This window comes from Oratosquilla oratoria, chromosome 15 (assembly GCF_046742065.1).
Source record: "Oratosquilla oratoria isolate Oo_2021 chromosome 15, ASM4674206v1, whole genome shotgun sequence".
Classification (NCBI taxonomy): Eukaryota; Metazoa; Arthropoda; class Malacostraca; order Stomatopoda; family Squillidae; genus Oratosquilla; species Oratosquilla oratoria.
The window spans coordinates 66,133,715-66,156,478 of record NC_134791.1 but is presented as its reverse complement, the minus strand read 5'-3'; the positions used below and the strand labels follow the sequence as shown (position 1 = coordinate 66,156,478).

Below are 22,764 nucleotides of genomic sequence, written 5' to 3'. Positions count from 1 at the left end.
ATACGACAAACAAAGACAGAGAACAACACGCAACAAACAATACATCGACGACAAACTTAACAAATGGTACACCATGATAAAACAAGCCATGGACAAATACATCCCCAAAACAACGCAAAAAAATCTACCACACCCAAGACGATCAGATACACTAAAACTACTACAATGGCAATACCAACAACTACAAACACAAGCACACAATACCGGAATATGGACACCACAAGCAAAACAAGCACTACACGACATCAGAAACCAATTACTAGAAGAAAACGAACAACTATACAACGAACATTGGAACAACGAAATACGAAAGATAAACCTACACTACAATAACAACCAATACAATCAAAAGACTAACAGGAACACCTACTAACACCACCCCTTACATCATTCACAACAACCAAAAAATATACAAAGACAAACACAAATAACACATATTCAGACAACATTGGAGAAACATATTCAGAATCACACCAGCAGAAAACGCAACATTTGACATGGAACACGAAAGAACAATAACAACACAAATACAAGAAATACAAGACGACATTACACCTATCAACTTAGCTGACATGAGACGACTCGACCCAGACAACACACTCACAAAACCCTTTACACTAGATAACATCAAAAGCATAATAAAAAAAAACTTCAAAAACAAGGCACCTGGACAATCACAAATAAACAAAATAACATTAACTAACATCCCAGACTCAACACTACAACTACTCACAGAAACATTCAATGAAACATTCAGCATGGGATACTTCCCCGACACCTTCAAAACAGCCACACTAACATTCATACCCAAACACGGAAAAAAACCAACAGACATAAACAACTACAGACCAATATCACTACTCGAAGTCCCAGGAAAAATACTAGAAAAACTCTTACAACGAAGACTACTCAAACACTTATACAACAACAATCTCATAAACGAAAACCAACATGGATTTACAAGAAGACGAGGAACACACACAGCCATAGCCACAATATACGAAACAATTGCCATAAGCCAAAGACACAAACACGGATGTAACATAGTATCACGAGACATTACAAAAGCATTTGACAAAATATGGCACACAGGACTCAAACACAAAATACACCAAACACCCCCCCCAGACATACTAACAAGAATACTTTGTAATTACCTAGATAACAGACACGCACAAATACGAATACACCATTATACAGGAAGACCCTTTAACATACACAGTGGAGTCCCCCAAGGAAGCATTCTTTCACCAACACTATTTAACCTATACACACACGACACCCCCAAACCAACACACGGAATCACACACATACAATTTGCAGACGACCTAACACAAATCATAACATACCCAAGTAAAAAAGGAAAAAACATGTTAGCACTCAAAACAAGCAGAACAATAGAAACAATAAACACATACGAACAAAAATGGAAAATACAGACAAACACAACAAAATTTCAACTACTCAACATATCAACACAGAAACCAGCAGAAATATGGATAGGAGACACGCATATACACAAACAAAGAAACATAAAGATACTAGGATTAACACTTGGAAACAGAGGCCTACAAACACACACGAACAACAGAAAACTACAAGCAGAAAAAACATTACACACAATAAAACGATTCAGAAACCTAGACACCAAACTACTATTAAGATTATACAAAGTACTCATAAGACCACAACTTGAATATATACCAATCACAACAATCACATTAAGACCAAGTCAACTCCAAAAACTACAAGCAGTACAAAACAAAACACTACGATTCGCCACACACTCCATACCCCCATACCTTAACACAATAGAAGAACTACACATACAACACAAACTCGAACCACTCAACACAAGACTCTACAGACTAGCTTACAGAACATGGAACAAACTCACAATCACAAACCCAGACTTAGTACTAACCAGCGAAAACATAGACACAGAACACGGACACGATCACAATTGGTGGCCTAGAGTGTCTCCCATCATAAACAGCCCCCCCCCCCGAACCAAAATACATAATGCAAACATAACAAACACACAAAAAATACATATCACCCTTTAAATCCAACTAACCCTACTAACCATTATTGTTATTGTTATTGTTTAAAAATAAGATAACACGTGCGAACAAATCGCACGTGATATCATCCAAATCAATGAGCATGGCAATAGAATCAATACCCCCCCCCCAATCGTATATGTAACTTAAAAAAAAATCACTAGCCGTCACCCCTTAAGGGAATAATATAATCATACTCATTGAATAGAAAAAAAAAAAGCATACGAAATATTGAATTCAAGATCTCCCCCCCCACTTCATAATGGATGACAAAAAATACCCCTAAACATTCAATCCTACACATAGGTAAGAATACTAGTAGTATACTTTTTTAATGAAAAAAAAACTAACACTAACAGCCAATCAAAACAACTCAAGGAGAAGAAACATTACGATCTTAAGAAAGACCAGCTTTCCAACCAACAGGCATTTGCTTCTCCAAACACAAAATAACTTAAAAAAAATAATATCAAAGTCGCAAGTGGGTCTGCCCCACATCTATTATAACTACGACTTCCTTCCATTTCCCCCTTACCTCTTACACTCACCCCCCCCCCCCTCACCTCCATCTTATCTATCCTGTCCTGTAGCTAGCTAGACAACCAGTTCTCTCCAGCAAGTCGCCTCGGACACAAGCAGTTCTCTCCAGCAAGTCGCCCCGGGACCTGTTCTCTCCAGCAAGTCGCCTCGGGACCAGTTCTCTCCAGCAAGTCGCCTCGGATACAAGCAGTTCTCTCCAGCAAGTTGCATCGGGCACAACATCTCCAAGCTTCAAGGGGGCCTTCGCACTCAGCTCACGACACTTGAAGGCCCTCACCCTGGACCTTCCCTCCTGTGGCCCTTCGCTCTCAGCCCACGATACTTGAAGAGGCCCTCACTCCGGACCTTCCCTTTACCAGCCCTTGTCCGTGACCCCCGAGCCTAGTATTTATTAAATTTTGTGTGCCTTAGTGTTATTGTAAGTTTCATTTTCCTGGCTTGTCCGAACCTAACCACAACAGTACCTTTCATGCGATTCTCTCGTCCTATTTTGTAACCAATCTGTGAATGCTTGCTTTTTCTCTTCTACCTTCTTTGGTTCATCCCAAAAAGCCTCCCTTTCCTCTACACTCTTCTCACTACCAGGCCCATATGCATCTCCCTCCCCAGTTTCACCCTCATCCACATTAACCTTGAAGAAACCTCCTTTCACATCAGCACACGTTTACCTATCTCTTCACTTACTAGTATAGCCACCCCTTCTCTCCCTCGTCCTCTCTTCACTCATGACACCCTCCCAAACTCTAACTCGCCCCTCCCTTTTATCTTGGTTTCACTCAATGCCAACAGATCCATCTTTCTTCTCACAAATATGCTGCCTATCTCTTCCCTTTTACTCTCATCTGCACCAGATACAAACATTATAAAGACCTAACCCTTGGATTCTGGTTGGAAAACTCCTCCTATACCGTCTTATCCCGTCCCTTTTTTCACCTTTTAATATTCAAGTGGGAAGATTCGGATGGAGTATGCTCTTCCCCCTACCACAGGGTTCGGCAAAAAAGGAAATAAATATTCAGAGAAGTGGTACACGACAGAATTAAGATGAGGAGGACAGCATATCGGAGGGACAGTCGCAGTATAATAAAGTATCGTCATTTCTCTATGAACAGATTCCTCTATTACAGACTAAATTGTGTATAGCTACGGTCCGTAGGGGCGTCCCATATAGACCCTAAGCTATCAGCCGCATGCTACTGAGCAGCGTTTAACTCCACAATAATATGCAGACGGATTGCGCGCGAGCATCTCTCTGGTGTGTTGTTTTGAATATTCAAGGTTACTGCAATGTTACACAAGCACAACCTGACGACCTTGGTATTATGCATATATTTCCATGGAATTCACTCTACCACTGAGTTAATTAGTCATATATAATATTCAACTTTATTTTTAGATACACTCTACCAGTTTATCTTGCAAGATAGATCAATTCCAAGTTCACTACAAGGTCAACGTATACGTCACTGCAGACGACAAAACCTGAACAGCTGATTGAGGGTTTTCCCATAATTCCCTAAATCGGGAATTTTCCTAATCCGGTAAAAGTCTTATAGATTTTCTAGTACTCAAATATTATATAAAATATATATTCAAATCATGAAAGCAGTTTCAATCACAAGAAACTACGGTTGAGTGTAATACCAAAATACTGTAGATGACAAAATTAATCAAAATATTGATAGACATTAGATTCAAGGTAGGCCTATGCACAATTCCTCGGAATAACTTTATCATCATATAACATGTAGTACTAAATATATTGAGAAGACAAGGGAAGGGAAGCACGTAACTCGTGAAACGCCATTATTAGTCGATTAACATAGCTTGATCGACTTCGACTAAAGAAAGTGAAAGATATCGTATTATCGTATGTCGAAACCGGTTGAGTAATTTTATTAAAAGCACTTCCAGAGTCCCATGTTTCCTTCCTTTTGTCTTCCTTATGTCTTCCTAAACATGTCTGTACAAATCATACTTAAATAAGGAACAACAATTTTGAATCATGTAATATAGGGAAAAGAGGGATTTTTCGTTCAATTCTATCCGTGACGCTAAACAGCTTCTGTTCCACTCGTCCGGCACCAGAGTCAGCAAGCGTACGAGACGTCTAATTTTCCCTAGTCGTAATGGCACTCAACAAGCTCAGCATAGATAAATTGGATCTCACAGGAAAGCGGGTATTTATGAGGTATGTAAATTGTTATTTTGTTGCGTGGCAATATATGTTCACTGATAAAAATGCATTATTCTGAAGCTAGTGTTGAAGGTGTCTAGCAATATTTATAGAGGTCAGAACGGTCATCCTTTTCTTTACGTTCTAAAGACAGTAAACATGTACTGAAATATAGTAATCAGCATATTGTATATGAATGTGAAGTGTATTATGTCGTTGGTGGTAGCTTACAAATGACGTGTAGAAAATAAGGGGAATGGCGATAGTTTCTTGTGATATTTTCTCTATGTTGTTGGACGATCGATCTTCGTTCGACTTCATCCTTGCGTGACAAATCTAATGTCCTTCAGGCTCCACTACTCCCATGGAGCTCATCTCTTCTTAGTTCGCATATGGGAATTGGATTGGTGTTAGTATGTCCTGGGATATGTGGTTCACTAGGGTCTGTGCTTGAATGTATAAACTGGTTTTACCTATTCAAACAATAGTGGGGAAATTAGTATTCTTCTTGTGATCCCCTCTGGGAATTATTTTTAGAAGTGCACATATACACAATATACCATTAGCAAATTACTCATTTTGTAAATTATAAAGCAACATAATATAGATTTTTCTTGGTTTAAATAAATTACAGAAAAAGTTGTTAAAAGCTACACACTAACAAACTGAGCCACAATGACTGCTTGAAACACCATCTTTGTAATGATAGATGCAGAGGTCAAAAAATTATACTGTGATCAATATGTCTAATCTAATCTAAACAGGATTTAGTAATGAGGTACCTGTAATTCTGGAGGTCATGAGGATTGTTGTGGTCAGGGATGTTGATGGCTGATTTTGGCATCTGATTAAACTGTGGGGTGTCATGGTTTTAAAAATATATATATAGCATGGTGACATCACTGGGAGTGGGACAACACCCAGTACATGACAAATGGCATCTTGAACCTATCATCACAGCTCTGTTCAGTAGTATATTTGCTTTTAGCAAGGTTTTGTTATTGATTTCCATCAAGAAAAACATTGTTGATGTATACTAATTCACAAAAAATTAATATGATTATTCAATTTCCTATTCCCGTATCACATAGGTGTGCAATATTAAAAGAATACGGGGAATTGCAGTTAGCCTTTAATTCATTCATGTGTCTGCCATACTGTGCTTTAAATGGTATTGAAGGTACTGTCACAACACACAGAGAGTGTGTTTTAGAGGTCAGTGACTCTAATGGTGAACCAATTGCCCTTCATTGTTGTCCAGTGATCGGGTTTTGATTATTCTAAGGAATACTCTCTATGGTTATCATTTCTAATAAAAAAAAATATATATCATATAGGGGACATCTATAAAAACGTGGAGGAGTTTATACATTTCAGGATATTATTTTAGTTGTGCACACCTATGTGATATAGCATTAGAAAACTAAATATTAATTTTGTAAATTATAATACATGAACGTAATATGCAATTTTCTTGGTGGAAATAAAAGACAAAAAACCTTGCTACAAGCAAATTTACTAAAGAATGAAGCCACTGGAATATGGTACGGACGCCATGCCAGTCCAATCTATCAGATGAAAGCTTTCACATTGTGGACTGGGTGTTCTCCAACCCTAGGTGATGTTAATAAGTGCTGTTACAAAGACAATAGGGCTTCCTTGGACTTTGAGAGAACACGGGGTTCTGCTATTGTTTGTTAATTGCCCGAGGTACAATAATAATCAGGCCGTCAGCATCCATGACGACGACCTAGATGATCTTTAGAATTTGAGGTACCGAATTACTAAACATTGGTTAGGTTACGTAGGTTAGGTAAAGTTGTTAGGGTAGGTAGGTTAGGTTAGAATAGACTAATTTATCATCCTTTCATTCCTTTGACCTTGGCACCTATCAAAACAAACATGGTGTACTATTCAACCGCCTCGACTTCGTTTGTTAGAAAATAGGTTTTAGCAACTTGTTATTGGTTTCCGCCAAGAAAATCGCATGTTACGTTAATCTATTATGATTTTAAAAATTAATAATTTTCTGTTGATATATTGTATAGGTGTGCACAACTAAAATTTTACCCATTTCAGTCATATTCCACCCTACTCTTCTCTCCTGAAGTGGTTGAGGTCCAAATGGCCCAGCTCTGGTAAAAGTTTTGGGCAGATCTTTAGAAGTGCTCACCTATGCAATATAGCAGTAGATAATTAAATATTTATTTTGTAAGTTATATCAATGTAATAGGTATTTTTCTTTTTCTAGCCTCTTCACTCCAGGGCACATCGCACGTCTGGCAGCATTAGCTGCCAGATGTGCGATGTTGCATCATAATCATTGCATTGTAAAAAATAAAGTCGGTGCCCAATCGTTCGTTCTCTTTCACCCATGTATTTTGATAACCATAGAAAATTGATGAAGCCAGTTTAGAGAGAATGGAAATTACGCAGGTACGACTACAATAAATATAATCAAGATGGCAACGTCGGCATCATCGCGTACCCACTTGCTCCTCATGCCGCCTACGTAGGCGTCACCGTATGGAAGTGGTTAAATGCATACCTATGTGATATAGCTTTAGAAAATTAAATATTAATTTTGTAAAGTATATCAGTGTACGTACATATACCAAAGGCTTCCTTACAAGGGAGGTAGCCAAGAAAGTAATAAAAACCACGTCACCCATTCCATCCCTAACATACTCCACTCCCCTCCTTATCTTGGCACCTCTTAGATGATGGGTCATCCCTGCATCTTGCCCACTGCCCTGGGTCCGAAGCAGTGTTGCAAGACACAGCACATCCATAGCAAGTCTGCTTCACTAAATCAGCAACCCCTCTCTCTATCCCCTCATGCAGAAAAGGAGAAGACTGGGAGAAATCCCTTTGGGCTGCGACAATTTATTTCTCGCACATACTCTCCCATCCCCCCTTCCCCCACCCATTCCCCTTCATTTATCACAGCATCATCCATACACAATACCTCTTTTACCCAATCCATCCATCTCATCCTAGGTTAACCCCTCATGTTCACTCCCTCCACCTCTGCCTTCCACACCTCTTTTACTAGTCTTTCTTCACTCGTTCTCTCCATGTGTTCAGACCATCCCAATACTCTTTCATCAACACTATCTCCCAACTCCCTTTCCATCCCTGCTCTCCTCACCTCCTCATTTCTCACTCAATCCAGTCTAGTAGTCCTTATCCTACCTCTCAGGCACCTGATCTCAAACACATTCAAACTCCTCCTCTCTTTCTCTTATATTCCATGTTTCTGCCCCATAAAGTGCTGTTGGCACAATCACTCCTTCATACAATCTCCTCTTAGCATCCATTCCCAAATGTCTATTTCTCATTACACTTTTTAATCCCCCAATGCATTTATTAGCTTCTCTCAATCTACATTCTACCTCCATCTCCACTCCTTTTCCCACCACATTTGCACCCAAGTATCTAACACTTTCCACTTCTTCCAATTTCTCTCCCATAATATTAGCTTCCAGTCTGCTGCCACTTTTTCCCCTTGTACATCTTATCACCTTACTTTTACCCACATTTAACATCAAGTTTCTTCTTTCACACACCTTCCCAAACTCTGACACTAACTTCCTCAATCCCTCCTCTGATCTTACTACAAGCGCAGTGTCATCAGCAAACAACAACTGTCTTATCTCCCACTTTTCTCCATTTTCTTTAACCATCTCCAGTCCCTGATCCGCTACCCTTGCATTTACCTCTAACACCACCCCATCCATGTATAAATTGAACAGCCATCTCCATCTGCACCTTTAACTTTTCTTCTCTAATTGATTTGCTTCCTCTTCCTCTTTTAATTTCTTTCCAAAACATCTTTTTATTATTTAAAAAAAAATGTCATGCTCTTACCTCAATTCATATCTGCTCTCCTCTTTGCCTCCTTTATCTTATGCTCTCTTTTACAATCTTCTTTCCTTCCTCATCCCACCACTCACTACCCTTCCTTCTATTTCCTGCCATCCTCCTTGTTCCACACACCATCTTTGCACACCTTATTACTCCCTCCTTGAACCATCCCCATTGCTGCGTCATATTAATCGCATTATAAAAAATAAAGTCACTGCTCAATCGCTTGTTCTCTCACCCGTGAATTTTGATAACCATAGAAAATATGATGAAGCCAGTTTAGAGAGAGTGAGGGTCACACAGGTACGACTACAATAAATATAATCAAGACGCCGATGTTGGCATCATCGCGCACCCACTTGCTCCTCATGACGCCTACGTAGGCTTCACTGTATGGAAGTGGTTAAGTAATTCACTCTAAGCACCTCCCTACCTTTTGTACTTTTCTCACTACCCAGACCACATGCACTTACAAAAACCCACATCTCCCTTCCCAGTTTCACATTCAGGCAAAAAAGGAAATGAATATTCAGAGAAATGATACAGTGCAGTAACAAGGGGTGGGGGGGACAGCATAATGGAGAGACAGTTGCAGTATAATAAAGTATCATCATTTCTCTATGAACAGAGATTTCCTCTATCACAGACAAAAAGGATGTGTGTCTCTGGTCTGTAGTAGGGCCCAATATAGACCCTAAAGTATCAGCTGCATACTACTTAGCCACTATAACATGCAGCCAATACCCCAGATGGGGATACATCAATGTAATAAATGTTTTTCTTGGCAGAAATCAATAACAGAAAATGTTGCTAAAAGTTATGCACAAACGGGCAAAGTTGCATTGACTCCTTGAAGTGCCATCTTTGATAAATTGAGGGGTTGAAGACAATGACAGTGATCCTGATGACCTCTAGAATTACAGGTACTGCATTACTAAATGCAGGTTAGGTAGGTAGGTTAGAATAGAATAGACAAATTTATCATACTTTCATTTTTTTTTTACCTCTGCATCTACCAAAACAAAGATGGCATCTCAAGCAGTCAAAGTGTCTACATTTGTTTGTGTATAGCTTTTAGCAACTTTTTCTGTTATTGATTTATGCCAAGAATAACATATATTATGGTGTATTGTAATTTACAAAATTGTTTCTTAATTTTCTGTTACTATGTCACCTAGGTGTGCACTTCTAAAATGTACCACATAATGTATGTTTTTCTTGGTGGAAATCAACAACAGAAAAAGTTGCACACCTACATGATATAACAATAAAAAATATTAATTTTGTAAATTATAGTATATCAACATAATATACATTTTTCTTGGTGTAACTCAATAACAAAAAAACAACAACAACTAAAAGTAAAGACTACTGAACAGAGCTGCAATGATAGGTTCAAGATGCCATATTGTTGTTTATCCAATCCCATCAAAGTCAGTTTGACATTGTGTACAGTACCAGGTGTTCTCCCACTCCAAGTGACATCACCACACCACATATTTTTTAAAACAGTGCTATGGAGCTGAGCTTTTTGCTTTTCTATGAGCTATAAAACTTCACTACACCCCCACAGTCCAATTGGATGCCAAAACTGGCTGACAACATCCCCAACAATGATGACCCTCATAACCTCTAGAATTACAGATACTGCATTATTAAGTGCAGGTTAGGTTAGACTGGACAAATTTATCACTTTCATTTCTTTGACCTTTGCACCTGTCAAAAGAAAGATGGCATCTCAAGCAATTGCAGCAACTGTTATTAGTGTATCACTTTTAGCAACTTTTTTTTATTTTGAAGTGCACACCTATGCAATATTCTTGGCGAATTCAATAACAGAAAATGTTGCTAACAGCGACACAAATGAATGGACTCCCATTGACTCCTTGAGATGCCATCTTTTTGATAAATTCGGGTTGAGGACAACGACAATCCTGATGACCTCTAGAATTACAGATACCACATTACTAAATATAGGTTAGGTAAGTTGTTAGAATAGACATATTTATCATACTTTAATTTCTTTGATCTTCACATCTACCAGAACAGAGATAGTGTCTCAAGCAGTTGCAACAGCTATATTTGTTTATCACTTTTAGTAATTTTTTTTTTATTTTTTTTTTTTTTTATTGATTTCCACCAAGAAGAGCATACATTTTGTTGGTGTATTATGATTTACAAGATTAGCATCAAATTTCCTATTGCTATATTGCATGTGTGTGCATTTCTAAAAATTTACTTCAACTTTTTCTCCTATTGATTTTTGCCAAGAAAAACATATATTGCATTGATGTATTATAATTTACAAAATATTTAATTTTCTATCGCTATATTGTGTAGGTGTGTGCTTCTAAAAATAGATCAAAGTCGTTAAAAGTGATATACTAATGAATGGAGCTATGCCGACTGCTTGAGATGCTCTCTTTGATAGATGCATAGGTCAAAATAATTAAAGTATGATAAATTTGTCTAACTGAACCTACCTAACCTAGCCTAATTTTTTAAGATATGCCTGTAGATTGTCAACTATTCTGTACTAGTGTGCACATGTGCACACATATACATTAGCTACACAATGTCAGATCTGGTGGTTTTAGCAAGCTTTCAACAGACTGACTATTGTGTGATGTGACCTGCAGTCAGTTTGGCTTTACCTTGGAAATCATCCATAAAGCCACCTGCATCCTGACTGGGAGTCAGCCATGCAATGTTACCATACACTAGCCGCTAGCATGATTTTATCACTTATTTAAAGAAAGAGTTATAGTTGTGGTGTTTGGTTGGATGACGAAACATCACCACATTGTACTGGAGATGATACTAGAAGAATTGTACTAGTTGATACTAGAAGGGTACTAGTTGATACTATACTAGCATTGCATGCTGGTGTGCACCCTACGTTATGTGCATGGGCCCCTGACTGAGGAGAAGTGAAACTATAACATTAATTTCTTGTTGGGAACTAATGTGTAGCTTGACCCCGTTGACCCTCAGTGAACAAGGGCCTATTCAGTGAGGGCCAGATGTCCCAAAGAGGGCATGTCTGAGTCCTGATGCTGCTGGTCAGCATTTAGCTATTGGTTGACATATAAACAGAAATGAACTTAGCCAATCATAGATGATTGGGTCCCCCTTGGAGGAGCTTACCCCTTTCAGAAGTTTCGTCTTGGCTATCAAAATGGAGAGAAGTCTAGATCTGGGTTTGGAGTCTCAGACTAAAACAAGTCTCGAAGAGTCTCAGTCCACAAGTTATGCCTATCATAAGTTAAGACTGCTGCCCAGAGAACCATATACAAGGTCGGTATCTAAATATCCAGGTCCAGCCTCCCACACCCTGTACACCAGCACTACTCAAATTCAAGTGCCATTAAAGTAAAAACATAAATTTCATATAAAAAGGAGAGATGGTCTCATTTAACACCACCTTTCTTGTGATATGCAAAAAAACTATATACAGGTACTCCTCGTTTAACGACGACAATTGGGACCAGCGCGCCGTCGTTAACCGAATTGGTCGTTAAGCGAAAGTGTATACATATACGTACATGTACTGTATGTACAATGTCCAGCAATATATGTATCTTTATTTTCGTGTATTTTCCCTCTTTTATACAGTACATTAAAGCTTTATTTACTGTTTATTTACAGTGGTTAGGTTCCTAAAATGACTGTATATGACCAAATCCGTGTATGCTGACATTCCATATTGAATACCGGAGTATTTTTTTAGTTTCGACCATGGGCGCAATATAGCAATAGAAAATTATTAATTTTGTAAATTAAAATGTATCAACGTAATATGCAATTTTGTGGGCGGAAATGAAAGTAAATAATACCTTGCTACAAGAAAATATGCTAATGAACGAAGTCGCTAGCATAGGCTCGGGACGCCATCTTGTCGTCTGCCAACGTCTCTCACGACGATGACAACGAGGATGAGCAGGATGACATTTAATTTGCAGGTAATGATTTATTAAACACAGGTTAGGTTAGGTTAGTTTAGTTTAGGTTAGGTTAGACGAATTAATTTATCATCCTTTCATTTCTTCGACATCGGCATCTATCATAACAAACATAGTGTACCATTTGTCCGACATGACTTCGTTACTTACGAAATCTGTTTTAGCATTTTTTTTTTTCATTTCCGCTCACAAAATTGCATATTACGTTGATACATTATAATTTACAAAATTAATAATTAATTTTCTATTGTTATATTGCGCCCATGGTCGAAACTAAAAATTTACCACTACCGGTATACACTGTACCCCAGGTAGTTTTTGCAGCTTGCAGGATGGTAATGTAGACCTAAGCTTCAGAACACTTTACCGTACAAGTTCATTTATAACATCATACAAATTTGCCTCAGCCAACTTAATTATTGTACACGACGTCGTAACTTCGGGAGATTTACATTAAACGACGACATAAAGCCCGTTGTTACTCCGAGTTGTCGTTAACCGAGTAGGTCGTTAAACGAGGAGTACCTGTATACACTTGTAACTTCCCCTGTTCTGGCCACTCTACCTTAAGGGGGTACGCGACACCTGGGGGGGTGAATTTGGTCAAGATATGGCATTTTTCAAAACTGTGTTCAAAATGTTCGTATACCACTTAGAAATAAATCCCGACAAATAATTTTCCAGCCGCGCGCAATTTAAAGGTCCTGGGTGAGGTTTAAAGGGACAGATTTAAAGGCGCAACCCACACTAGAGGGAGGCGTGCCACTTAGGACCTTCAGGCGCAGCGAATAACGTTGAAATTTGATTGAATTTACACTCGCCCAGTGTATCAACGGCCAATACGATTGTGGAGGGGAAGGGAGGAAGGTGGAGGGAGAATATTTCGCCAACTTTGTGCGAAACTAAGCGTTAGTTCCCGGCTAGCTCTGAAAAGGGAAGTACGCATGTCTCATGAGCTCTCATTGCAATCTATTACTTTAGCTAGTACATATTACTCTTTAGTACAGTCATCATGGGTAGCAAAAAGAACAAAAGAACATCACAATGACAAAAAACAGCAGTTAAAGATGGCAAGCAGTCAAAGACGACTAAAGGTCTCACCACCTCTCACTCCACCACCGCCCTCACCTGCACCTCTGTGACGGTGACAGAGGTAAAGGACAACATTAGACTAAACAATTGAAAGAGGAAGATTAAATCCAAAGAAGAAAGCAAGAGGAAAAAGATCAAGGCTATACAGGAAGAAGAAAGAAGAAGGGACATCATATGATGCTGGAGGGGGTGCCCTACCAACATAGATTGGCGAGGGGAATCTGATGAGGAAAGAGAAGGCGCCCACTACTGGAAAATAAACCTCTTTCCAATGATTTAGATACCCTGAAGACCCCCAGCAGAGAGGTTTCCTATGAAGAAACCGCCAAAGGTGCAAAAAAGCAAATTATATGATGTTGTCGTCTGTGCGTCGTCACTACTGTGACATACTTATACTTTAGTTTTTCAGTATTTAAAGTGCTTCTAATTAAAATATGTTGATAATTTTTACTGTACTCATTATATAATAAGAATTAAGCCATGAAAAAATCAGTCAAATTGGTGAAACTATAAGCAAGTTACAGATATATTCATATTTCAAGTTGCCACATCTCCGTTCGATATTTTTCTACTTTTTTTTAATCATAAAAAATCTAATATACATCAGATTTAGATGAAACTTACAGGGAATATTACTTTTAGTAACTGCTAGGGCCGATCGTTCGAATATTTTGAATAGGATGAAAGAGTTCGGAGTAATAATGGAAACGAGCAAAAAAATTGTATTTTTCACAATTTTTGCCAGACATTAAAATTGAAATGCCTGTATGCAAAAGTATAAAGGAAATTGTTCAATTACTCAATGACCGGCCCTAGGTGTGCCTACTGACTAATCATAGCCAAAATATAAAACAAATTGGTTCACGTATTATGGTGCTGTGCACTTTTAAATGTCGCTACTGGTATACGTACATGTGTACATACATCATTCTGCTTCACCTAAAATGTAGGCAATATGGATACCTATTTAACTGAGAAGTTTCAGCTCTTTACTCTAAATATTTTAGAAAATGACCTCCAGGTGACACGTACCCCCTTAAGGGGACCGGCTGATCAAAAGATGAAAATCTTTATTAATTGGGTTATTTCACAAAAATGTATGCCAGGAGTTAGGGACACCATATACATCTTTCCTAAAAATGGCTACTCCTCCTATAATAATTGCTCTACATGAATGAAATTAATATGGTGGAAGGACCTTATTCAGACCTTCAAACTAATAGAGAGAAATTTTAGTTAAAGTAATTAGTTTGTGGAATTTTAATTTTTATATTTTTTCCCACCCCGTCCCCCTTCAAATAGGGATTTTTTTTTGCAAAAATTAACCCTTTCAGATATTAAAAAAAAAACATTCTATTTCATCAGTCAGGCAGATTTAGACATATTATGTGTGAATTTTCATTGAAATTGATTAAGATGTTATGGAGGAGTAGAAGTTTGAAGGTATAAAACTTGGGTTTTGAGATACGGGCCGTCAAAGTTTTCACTAACTTTGAACCCCTACATACTAATATAAATAAGGGATATCATGGCATTTCCTTGTTTAGTTTTTTAGGCTTGAATGTTGATAATATTTAGAATAAAATTTATTCATATGCAGTCATATATGTAGGCATCGAACATACAAAAATGCTAGATGACACAAGAAAATCACTCAATGAGATACTAATGGGTAAGGGTAATCTGGTAGTTATGGGGGACTTCAATTGCAAAGAAATTTGTTGGGACAGCATGACAGTGCAAGGAGGAGATGACTCGTGGGGCAATGTACTGCTAGATATGACCATGGAGTACACAATGACCCAATGGGTCCGTGAAAACACAAGGTACAGAAATAATGAAGAGCCATCGAAACTAGATCTAATATTTACAACAGAGCCTGAAATAGTGCATAAAGTCCAGTATGAGACACCAATTGGAAAGAGTGACCATGTACTCATCGAAACTATATTAAAGGAAGAAATAGACATAGAGAGGAACGAAAAGCATAGGAAAGGAAGACTGAGGTACAACAAAACAGACTTTACAAAACTAAAGACATTCTTCCGGAATGCAAACTGGGAAATATTTTACAGGGAAGAAACAGCAGTGGAAGAGAAATGGAATATATTGATGGAAAACTACAATGAAGGGGTAAACAGGCATGTACCAAGACAAAAGCGAGAGAGAGAGTACATTAAATGTTGGTTCAACAAAAGATGCAGTGAGGCAAAAGACAGAAGGGACAAAGCTTGGAAAAAGTGGAGAAAAGACAAAAAACAAAGCAAATGGCAAATTTATGTTAACTATAGAAATGAGTATGTTAATGTGAGAAGAGTGGAGAAAAGGAACCATGAGAAGGATATTATAGACAAATGCAAAGAGCAACCCAAACTATTCTATCGGTATGTGAATGGTAAACTTAAAAACAAACAGGAATTGGTGAAACTATGCCAAGGAAACATAGAATACACAGAAGATTTAGAGATGGCCGAAGTCATGAACAATCACTTTAAATCTGTTTTCACCAGAGAGAAAATACCAAATTGTGACATAGACAAAAACAAGAAATCTCCCCTCATGAATGAGTTTACAGCATCACTAAAGGAAATATCAGAACATTTATCAAGGCTGGATGTCAGAAAATCACATGGCCCGGACGGTATTGCAAATTGGATTCTAAAGGAGTGCAAAGAAGAACTAACAGACAAAATACACATCTTAATAAACAGCTCACTCAAAGAAGGAAAGATACCCGAGGACTGGAAAAACGCTAACATTGTACCAATACACAAAGGAGGAAACAAAGAAGAACCCACCAACTATAGGCCAGTATCACTAACAAGCACCATAGCCAAAATTTGTGAGAAAATAATCAAGAATAGATGGGTAAAACATCTGGAAGACAATGACATATTAAACCCAAGACAATTCGGATTCAGACAAGGAAGATCATGCTCCACAAACTTAATATGCTTTTACTCAAGACTAATAGACATAGTGCAAGAAAGAAATGGATGGGCTGATTGTGCATTCCTAGACTTGCAAAAAGCCTTTGACAAAGTACCACACAGAAAACTACTAAAAAAACTGGAACACATAGGAGGAATACAGGGAAACCTACTAAAATGGATAGAGGACTTTCTGACTGGTAGAAAGATGAGAGTAGTGCTCAGAGAAAAATATTCAGACTGGAAAGAGGTGATCAGTGGAGTACCGCAAGGATCTGTGCTGGCACCAATAATGTTTGCTATCTATATGAATGACATGGATGAGGACGTGAACTGCTACATGAGCTTCTTTGCCGATGACGCCAAACTGCTAAGGAAAATAGAAACTGATGAGGACTGTGAAGCACTGCAAGAAGACCTAAATAGGGTATGGAACTGGAGTCAGAAATGGGAAGTGGACTTTAATACTAAGAAGTGTAGCATAATGGAGTTTGGAAAAAGCAAAAACAGAATATCAGGAAAATATACAATTGGAACCAAAGAAGTAAAGAAAGTAGGATCCGAAAAAGATTTGGGAGTAATTATCACGAACGACTTGTCCTATGATATACAGATTAACAAAATTGTCGGGGAGACTTACAACTTGCTAAGATCAATAAAAGTGGCGTTTACATACTTGGACGAAGACATGATGAAAAAAATATTGGTTACATTGATAAGGCCTAGATTAGAGTATGCAGCGACATTGTGGTCCCCCAGTACCAAAAAGAATATAAAGAAAATAGAAAGAATCCAAAGAGCAGCTACAAAAATGGCACCTGCACTTGCAAACCTATCATACGAAGAGAGATTGGCTAAACTGGAGTTACCGACACTGGAGCAAAGAAGAGAGAGAGGTGACCTATTGACCATCTACAGAATCATGAAAGGCACAGAGGTACTCGATAGTGAGAGCTTACTTAACTGGGACAAAAGAAACACAAGAGGACATGGAAAGAAAATAAAAAAAACATAGCTATAGAAGAGAACTGAAGAAAAACAGTTTTCCTCATAGAGTTTTGGACACTTGGAACAAACTGGACAATGGAATAGTATGCGCAAAAACCATTCATGAGTTTAAAAACAAACTAGACACTGCAAGATACAAAGGCGGGACATCACGAGCATAGCTCCCCTTCCCGCAAAATACAACTAGGTAAATACAACTAGGTAAATGTCCAGTCATATAATCTTCTGTCTTCTGGCTCCTGATCCCCACCTGCATTTTAGGCAGATTATTATTTTGAAAGTAATAAAAAGATGTTTTGGAAAGAAATTAAGAGAGGAAGAGGAGGCGAATCAAGTAGAGAAGCAAAGGTAAAAGGTGCAGATGGAGAGATGATAATGGAAGAGAAGGCAGTAAGGGGAAGATGGGCAGAATATTTTAGGGAGTTGCTAAATGTGAAGGAGGATAGGGAGGGAAAGATAGCTGCAGTGGGAAATGCGAAGAAAATGAGAGTAATGAGTGAGGAGAATGGAGGAGAAATAAGGAAGGATGAGGTGAAGGCAGTTGTTATGATGAAAGCAGGTAAGGTACCTGGTCTGGATGGATGCCATGCAGAATGTCTGAAAAAGGGAGGTACAGTGATGGTGGACTGGTTGGTGAGGTTATTTAATGTTTGCTGGAGAGAGGGTAGAGTGCCGGAGGACTGGAGGAGTGCCTGTATAGTTCCACTTTACAAGGGAAAAGGGGACAAGTGTGAATGTAGTAGTTTCAGAGGGATTAGCTTGTTAAGTGTAGTTGGGAAGGCTTATGGGAGGATCTTGATTGAGAGGATTAGGAGAGGAACAGAAGAAGTAATTGGTGAGGAACAGTGTGGGTTTAGGGCAGGTAGAGGTTGTGTAGATCAGATCTTTGTGGTAAGACAGATATGTGAGAAAGCTATAGGAAAGGGGAAGGATGTTTTTTGGGCTTTTATGGATCTGGAAAAGGCTTATGACAGGGTAGACAGAAAGGCACTGTGGGAGGTTATGCAGATATATGGGATAGGAGGAAAGCTTCTGGGAGCTGTCAAAGAGTTTTTATGAGAGTAGTAGAGCTTGTGTCAGGATTAGAAATGGAGAGAGTGAGTGGTTCGAGGTAAAGGTGGGACTTCGTCAAGGATGCGTTATGTGGCCCTGGCTGTTCAACTTATACATGGATGGTGTGGTGCGAGAGGTGAATGCTAGGGTAGTGGGTCAGGGATTGGAGATGGTTAAAGAAAATGGAGAAAAGTGGGAGGTGAGCCAGCTGTTGTTTGCGGACGACACTGCGCTTGTGGCAGGATCGGAGGAGGGATTGAGGAAGTTGGTGGCAGAGTTTGGGAGAGTATGTGATAGAAGAAAGCTAAAGATAAATGTGGATAAAAGTAAGGTGATGAGATGTACAAGGGGTGAAAGTGGCAGTAATCTGGAAGTGAGCATTAAGGGAGAGCGACTGGAGGAAGTGGATAGTTTTAGATACTTGTGTGCAAATGTGGCAGGAAAAGGTGGAGTGAAGGTGGAGGTAGAATGTAGATTGAGAGAAGCAAGTAAATGCCTTGGTGGATTAAAGAGTGTAATGAGGAATAGACATTTGGGAATGGATGCTAAGAGGAGACTGTATGAAGGAGTGATTGTGCCAACAGCACTGTATGGGCCAGAAACATGGTACATAAGAGATGAAGAGAGAAGGAGTTTGAATGTGTTTGAGATGAGGTGTCTGAGAAGTATGATGGGGGTTAATAGGCTAGAGTGAGAAATGAGGTGAGGAGGAGAACAGGGGTGGAAAAGGAGCTGGGAGATTGGGTTGATGAAAGAATATTAGGATGGTTTGGACACATGGAAAGAATGAGTGACGAAAGACTAGTAAAAGAGGTATGGAAGGCAGATGTGGAGGAAGTGAACATGAGGGGACGTCCTAGGATGAGGTGGATGGATGGGGTGAAGGGGGCTTTGGGGAAGAGGGGAATGTCTGTTGAGGAAAGACGGGAGAGGACAGAAGACAGGGGTGAATGGAGAATGGTTGTATATGGATGATGATGTGATTGCATGAGGAGGAATGGATGGGGGGTGAGGTAGTATGTGTGAGCAAAATTTTGACGCAGCCCGAAGGGATTTCTCCCCGTCCTCTCCTTTTATGCAATGGGGGGACGGAGAGGGGGGGGGGTCGCTGATTTAATGAAGCGGTCTTGCTGTGGATGGGCTGTGTCTTGCGACACTGCTTCTGACCCAGGGCAGTGGACAAGGTGCAGGGATGACCTGTCATCCAGGATGTGCTCAGATAAGAGGGAGGGTGGAGGGGTGTGGAGTGTATTCAGGGATGGAATGGGTGGGAATGATTTTATGCCTTTCCCTTTTTGGCTACCTCCCTTGTAAGGGGGAAAAAGCCTTGGTATATGTATGTATGTATGTATTACATTAGGGTGTCATAGCTTGCTTACTTTGTAATTCTTGCCTCTTCCTAGCTTCCTGAAGGTGTTTGGTTTGCTTGCGAGGACGTGGCATCTCAAAAATAGTATAACAGCTTGTCAAATGACAAAAGGATGAGTGATGGTGGCTTGCAGTGGAGCGTATCACTCAATTTTCGTCTACTGTTTATCGTTTTCTAAGGCATCTACCCATTCTGGGGTCTATATATAACCTCTGGTACAGAGACAGAGTTGCCAGAAGTCACTAGCAATAGCACTCAATCATTACAAATTATTGTTATTTATTGCAATAATATATATATTGTAGTGACCAATACATATCATAGGGCCAAGATGGGGTCGAGTTGGGGGGAGGAGGGGGTTTATTTGCCATAACTACGAAAATAAGGCGAATTTTGATGAAATACTCCGCATACAGACTGTCGATTGCCATACGCAGATGTAGAATTTTTTTTCCCAGTTTTTCATTTTTTCCCCAATTTTCATCGATTCTTGACCAGCCGGTCCCCTTAAAACATATAAACAAGGGAATGCAACATTGGTGGCAGTGGTGGGATTAAAGTACCTAGTATACATTAACCACCAATTGCTAAAAAATAACATAACATCAGAAGAATAGGGCAATCTTTATAAGCATGTATGAGATATTTGTGAAACATATGTAATATGAAATACAAATATATTGTGCAAATCAATGTATATGCATGCATCAGTGAAAGACTGTAGTGTTAGTGAAGTATAAAAATTGACATGTACCGTATTTTCCGGCGTATAGTGCGCGACTTTTTTCCGTTGGAAGGGCCTAAAAATTGGGGGTGCGCGTTATCCGGTGGTGCGCATTATCTACGGCCTACGATAAAAATTCTGCGGCTGTGTGTGTAATTTTTTTCACAACAACGTGACGATGTTGGCCGTCATAAAGTCGGGACGGCACACTTCTCCGTGACGTTCCGTGAGAACAAGAAGAACAGCCATGGTGACATGAAAGAATACGCCAGCATGGGCTACCGTATATAAATATTTGGTATAGGTAGGTATCTATCGAATCTTATTTTTCATGTTTAAATAGGCCTAAATACCATGAAACATGATCAATATTCATGATATTTGCCCTTGTTCACAGCATCCTAGTTTGAATTTTTATGTTGGCTTTGTTGCTTCACTTTAGGTATGGTACAAATTCCGTTGCGGCCGTTCATAAACTCGTGTCAAACACCTAACTACAACACCCTCTTTCGGGAGTCATATTAACTAAACGTCACCTCGATGAGAGACTGTCCTATTTCACCACTGTCATTGCAGGTTCAAAGCTAAAACGAAACAGTCTGTAGTTTGATTCAGTATTAAATAAAAAATGGTAAAGACAAATTATTTCCTCAAGATATAAAATGAACATTTTCTGTAAAAATCCCGAAATTTTTCTGTATATTTTACCTTCAATAAACATTTTTAGATCATATTTCCTACAAACTATTTAAGCTACAAAGTAATAAGGGACCAATGCACAACATGGTTCTCGATTCTATCGCTAGATGGCGATCGGGCATGCGCGTTATACGTCGGTGCGCGCTATCTGTGTACTGAGATAACGAAGTGCATGGGTGCGCATTATAACCCGATGCGCATTTTAAGCCGGAAAATACGGTATACATGACATACTCTCCTAAAATGGGGTGTCTAATGTGATCAACATAAGAATTTTTGAATAAGTGAGGATGTCTGTTCCCTCAGGTTTAGAAAAAATATAAGTGGGCAATATCGAAAGAAACCTATGAGGATGTCTGTTTCCTTAGGTTTAGAAAAAATGCAAGTCAATATCAAAAGAAACCCATGAGGATGTCTGTTACGTCAGATTTAGAAAAAGTGTAAGCAGGCAATATCAAAAGAAACCCATGAGGATGTTGGTTCCCTCAAGTTTAGAAACATTATAAGTGGGCAATATTAAAAGAAACCTATGAGGATGTCAGTTCCCTCAGGCTGAAAAAAAAAGCTGGCATAAATTCAAAACCAGTGAGTGTGTCTGTTCCCTCAGGTTGAATAAAAGAACGGGCATGAATACAAAACCAGTGAGGATGTCGGCTCCCTCAAGTTGAATAAAAAAAAGTGGGCATGAATACAAAACCAGTGAGGATGTCTGTTCCCTCATATTGAATAAAGTGCAGGCAAAACAATAACAAAAACCATTGAGGCTAAGGTTCAATGGCATTAAGTGAGAATTATGAAATCAGTGAGGAAGTCTGTTCCCCTAGGGTTGAAAAAATAAATCACAAAAGAAATGATAGCTACCCGGTATTGAAAGAAAAGACAAAAATAGATATGGGAAAAATGTATGTGCAAAAATGTGATCTATATTTTGAGGAAGAAAAATACCTTGGTTTGAAAATGAAAATGTTGCAAGATATAATTGAAAAATGAGACTGAAAATCTTGTGGAAACTAATTTTTGAGATATTTTTCAATGTTATATCTTTACCTAGGAAAAAGGGCTACATAGAAATATAAAGTCCTGCTAGAAAAGAAAATAGAATAAAAAAAGGCGTGTGTGATTCAAGGTTATACCTTTTCTGTGGTGAATTGAAAGTCTTGCTAGAAAATAAAATGAAAAAGGTGTACGCAATCATCCATGTAAGGTTATACCTATTCCTTGGTGAATTCAAAGTCCTGCTAAAAAAAAAAAAAAAAAAAAAAAAAAAAATGTGCATGATTC

At 38.8% G+C, this 22,764-nt stretch overlaps 1 protein-coding gene across 1 annotated transcript in view; it reads left to right on the top strand.

Annotated features, from left to right (window-relative positions):
• Positions 1–4,636: 4,636 nt before the first annotated feature.
• Positions 4,637–22,764, top strand: part of Pgk (phosphoglycerate kinase) — a 150,288-nt gene continuing 132,160 nt past the window's right edge. Inside the window, exon 1 of the mRNA XM_076198973.1 lies at positions 4,637–4,794. Within this exon, the coding sequence (XP_076055088.1) occupies positions 4,733–4,794 (62 nt within the window). The 5' untranslated portion in view covers positions 4,637–4,732. The remainder of the gene's footprint in view (positions 4,795–22,764) is intronic.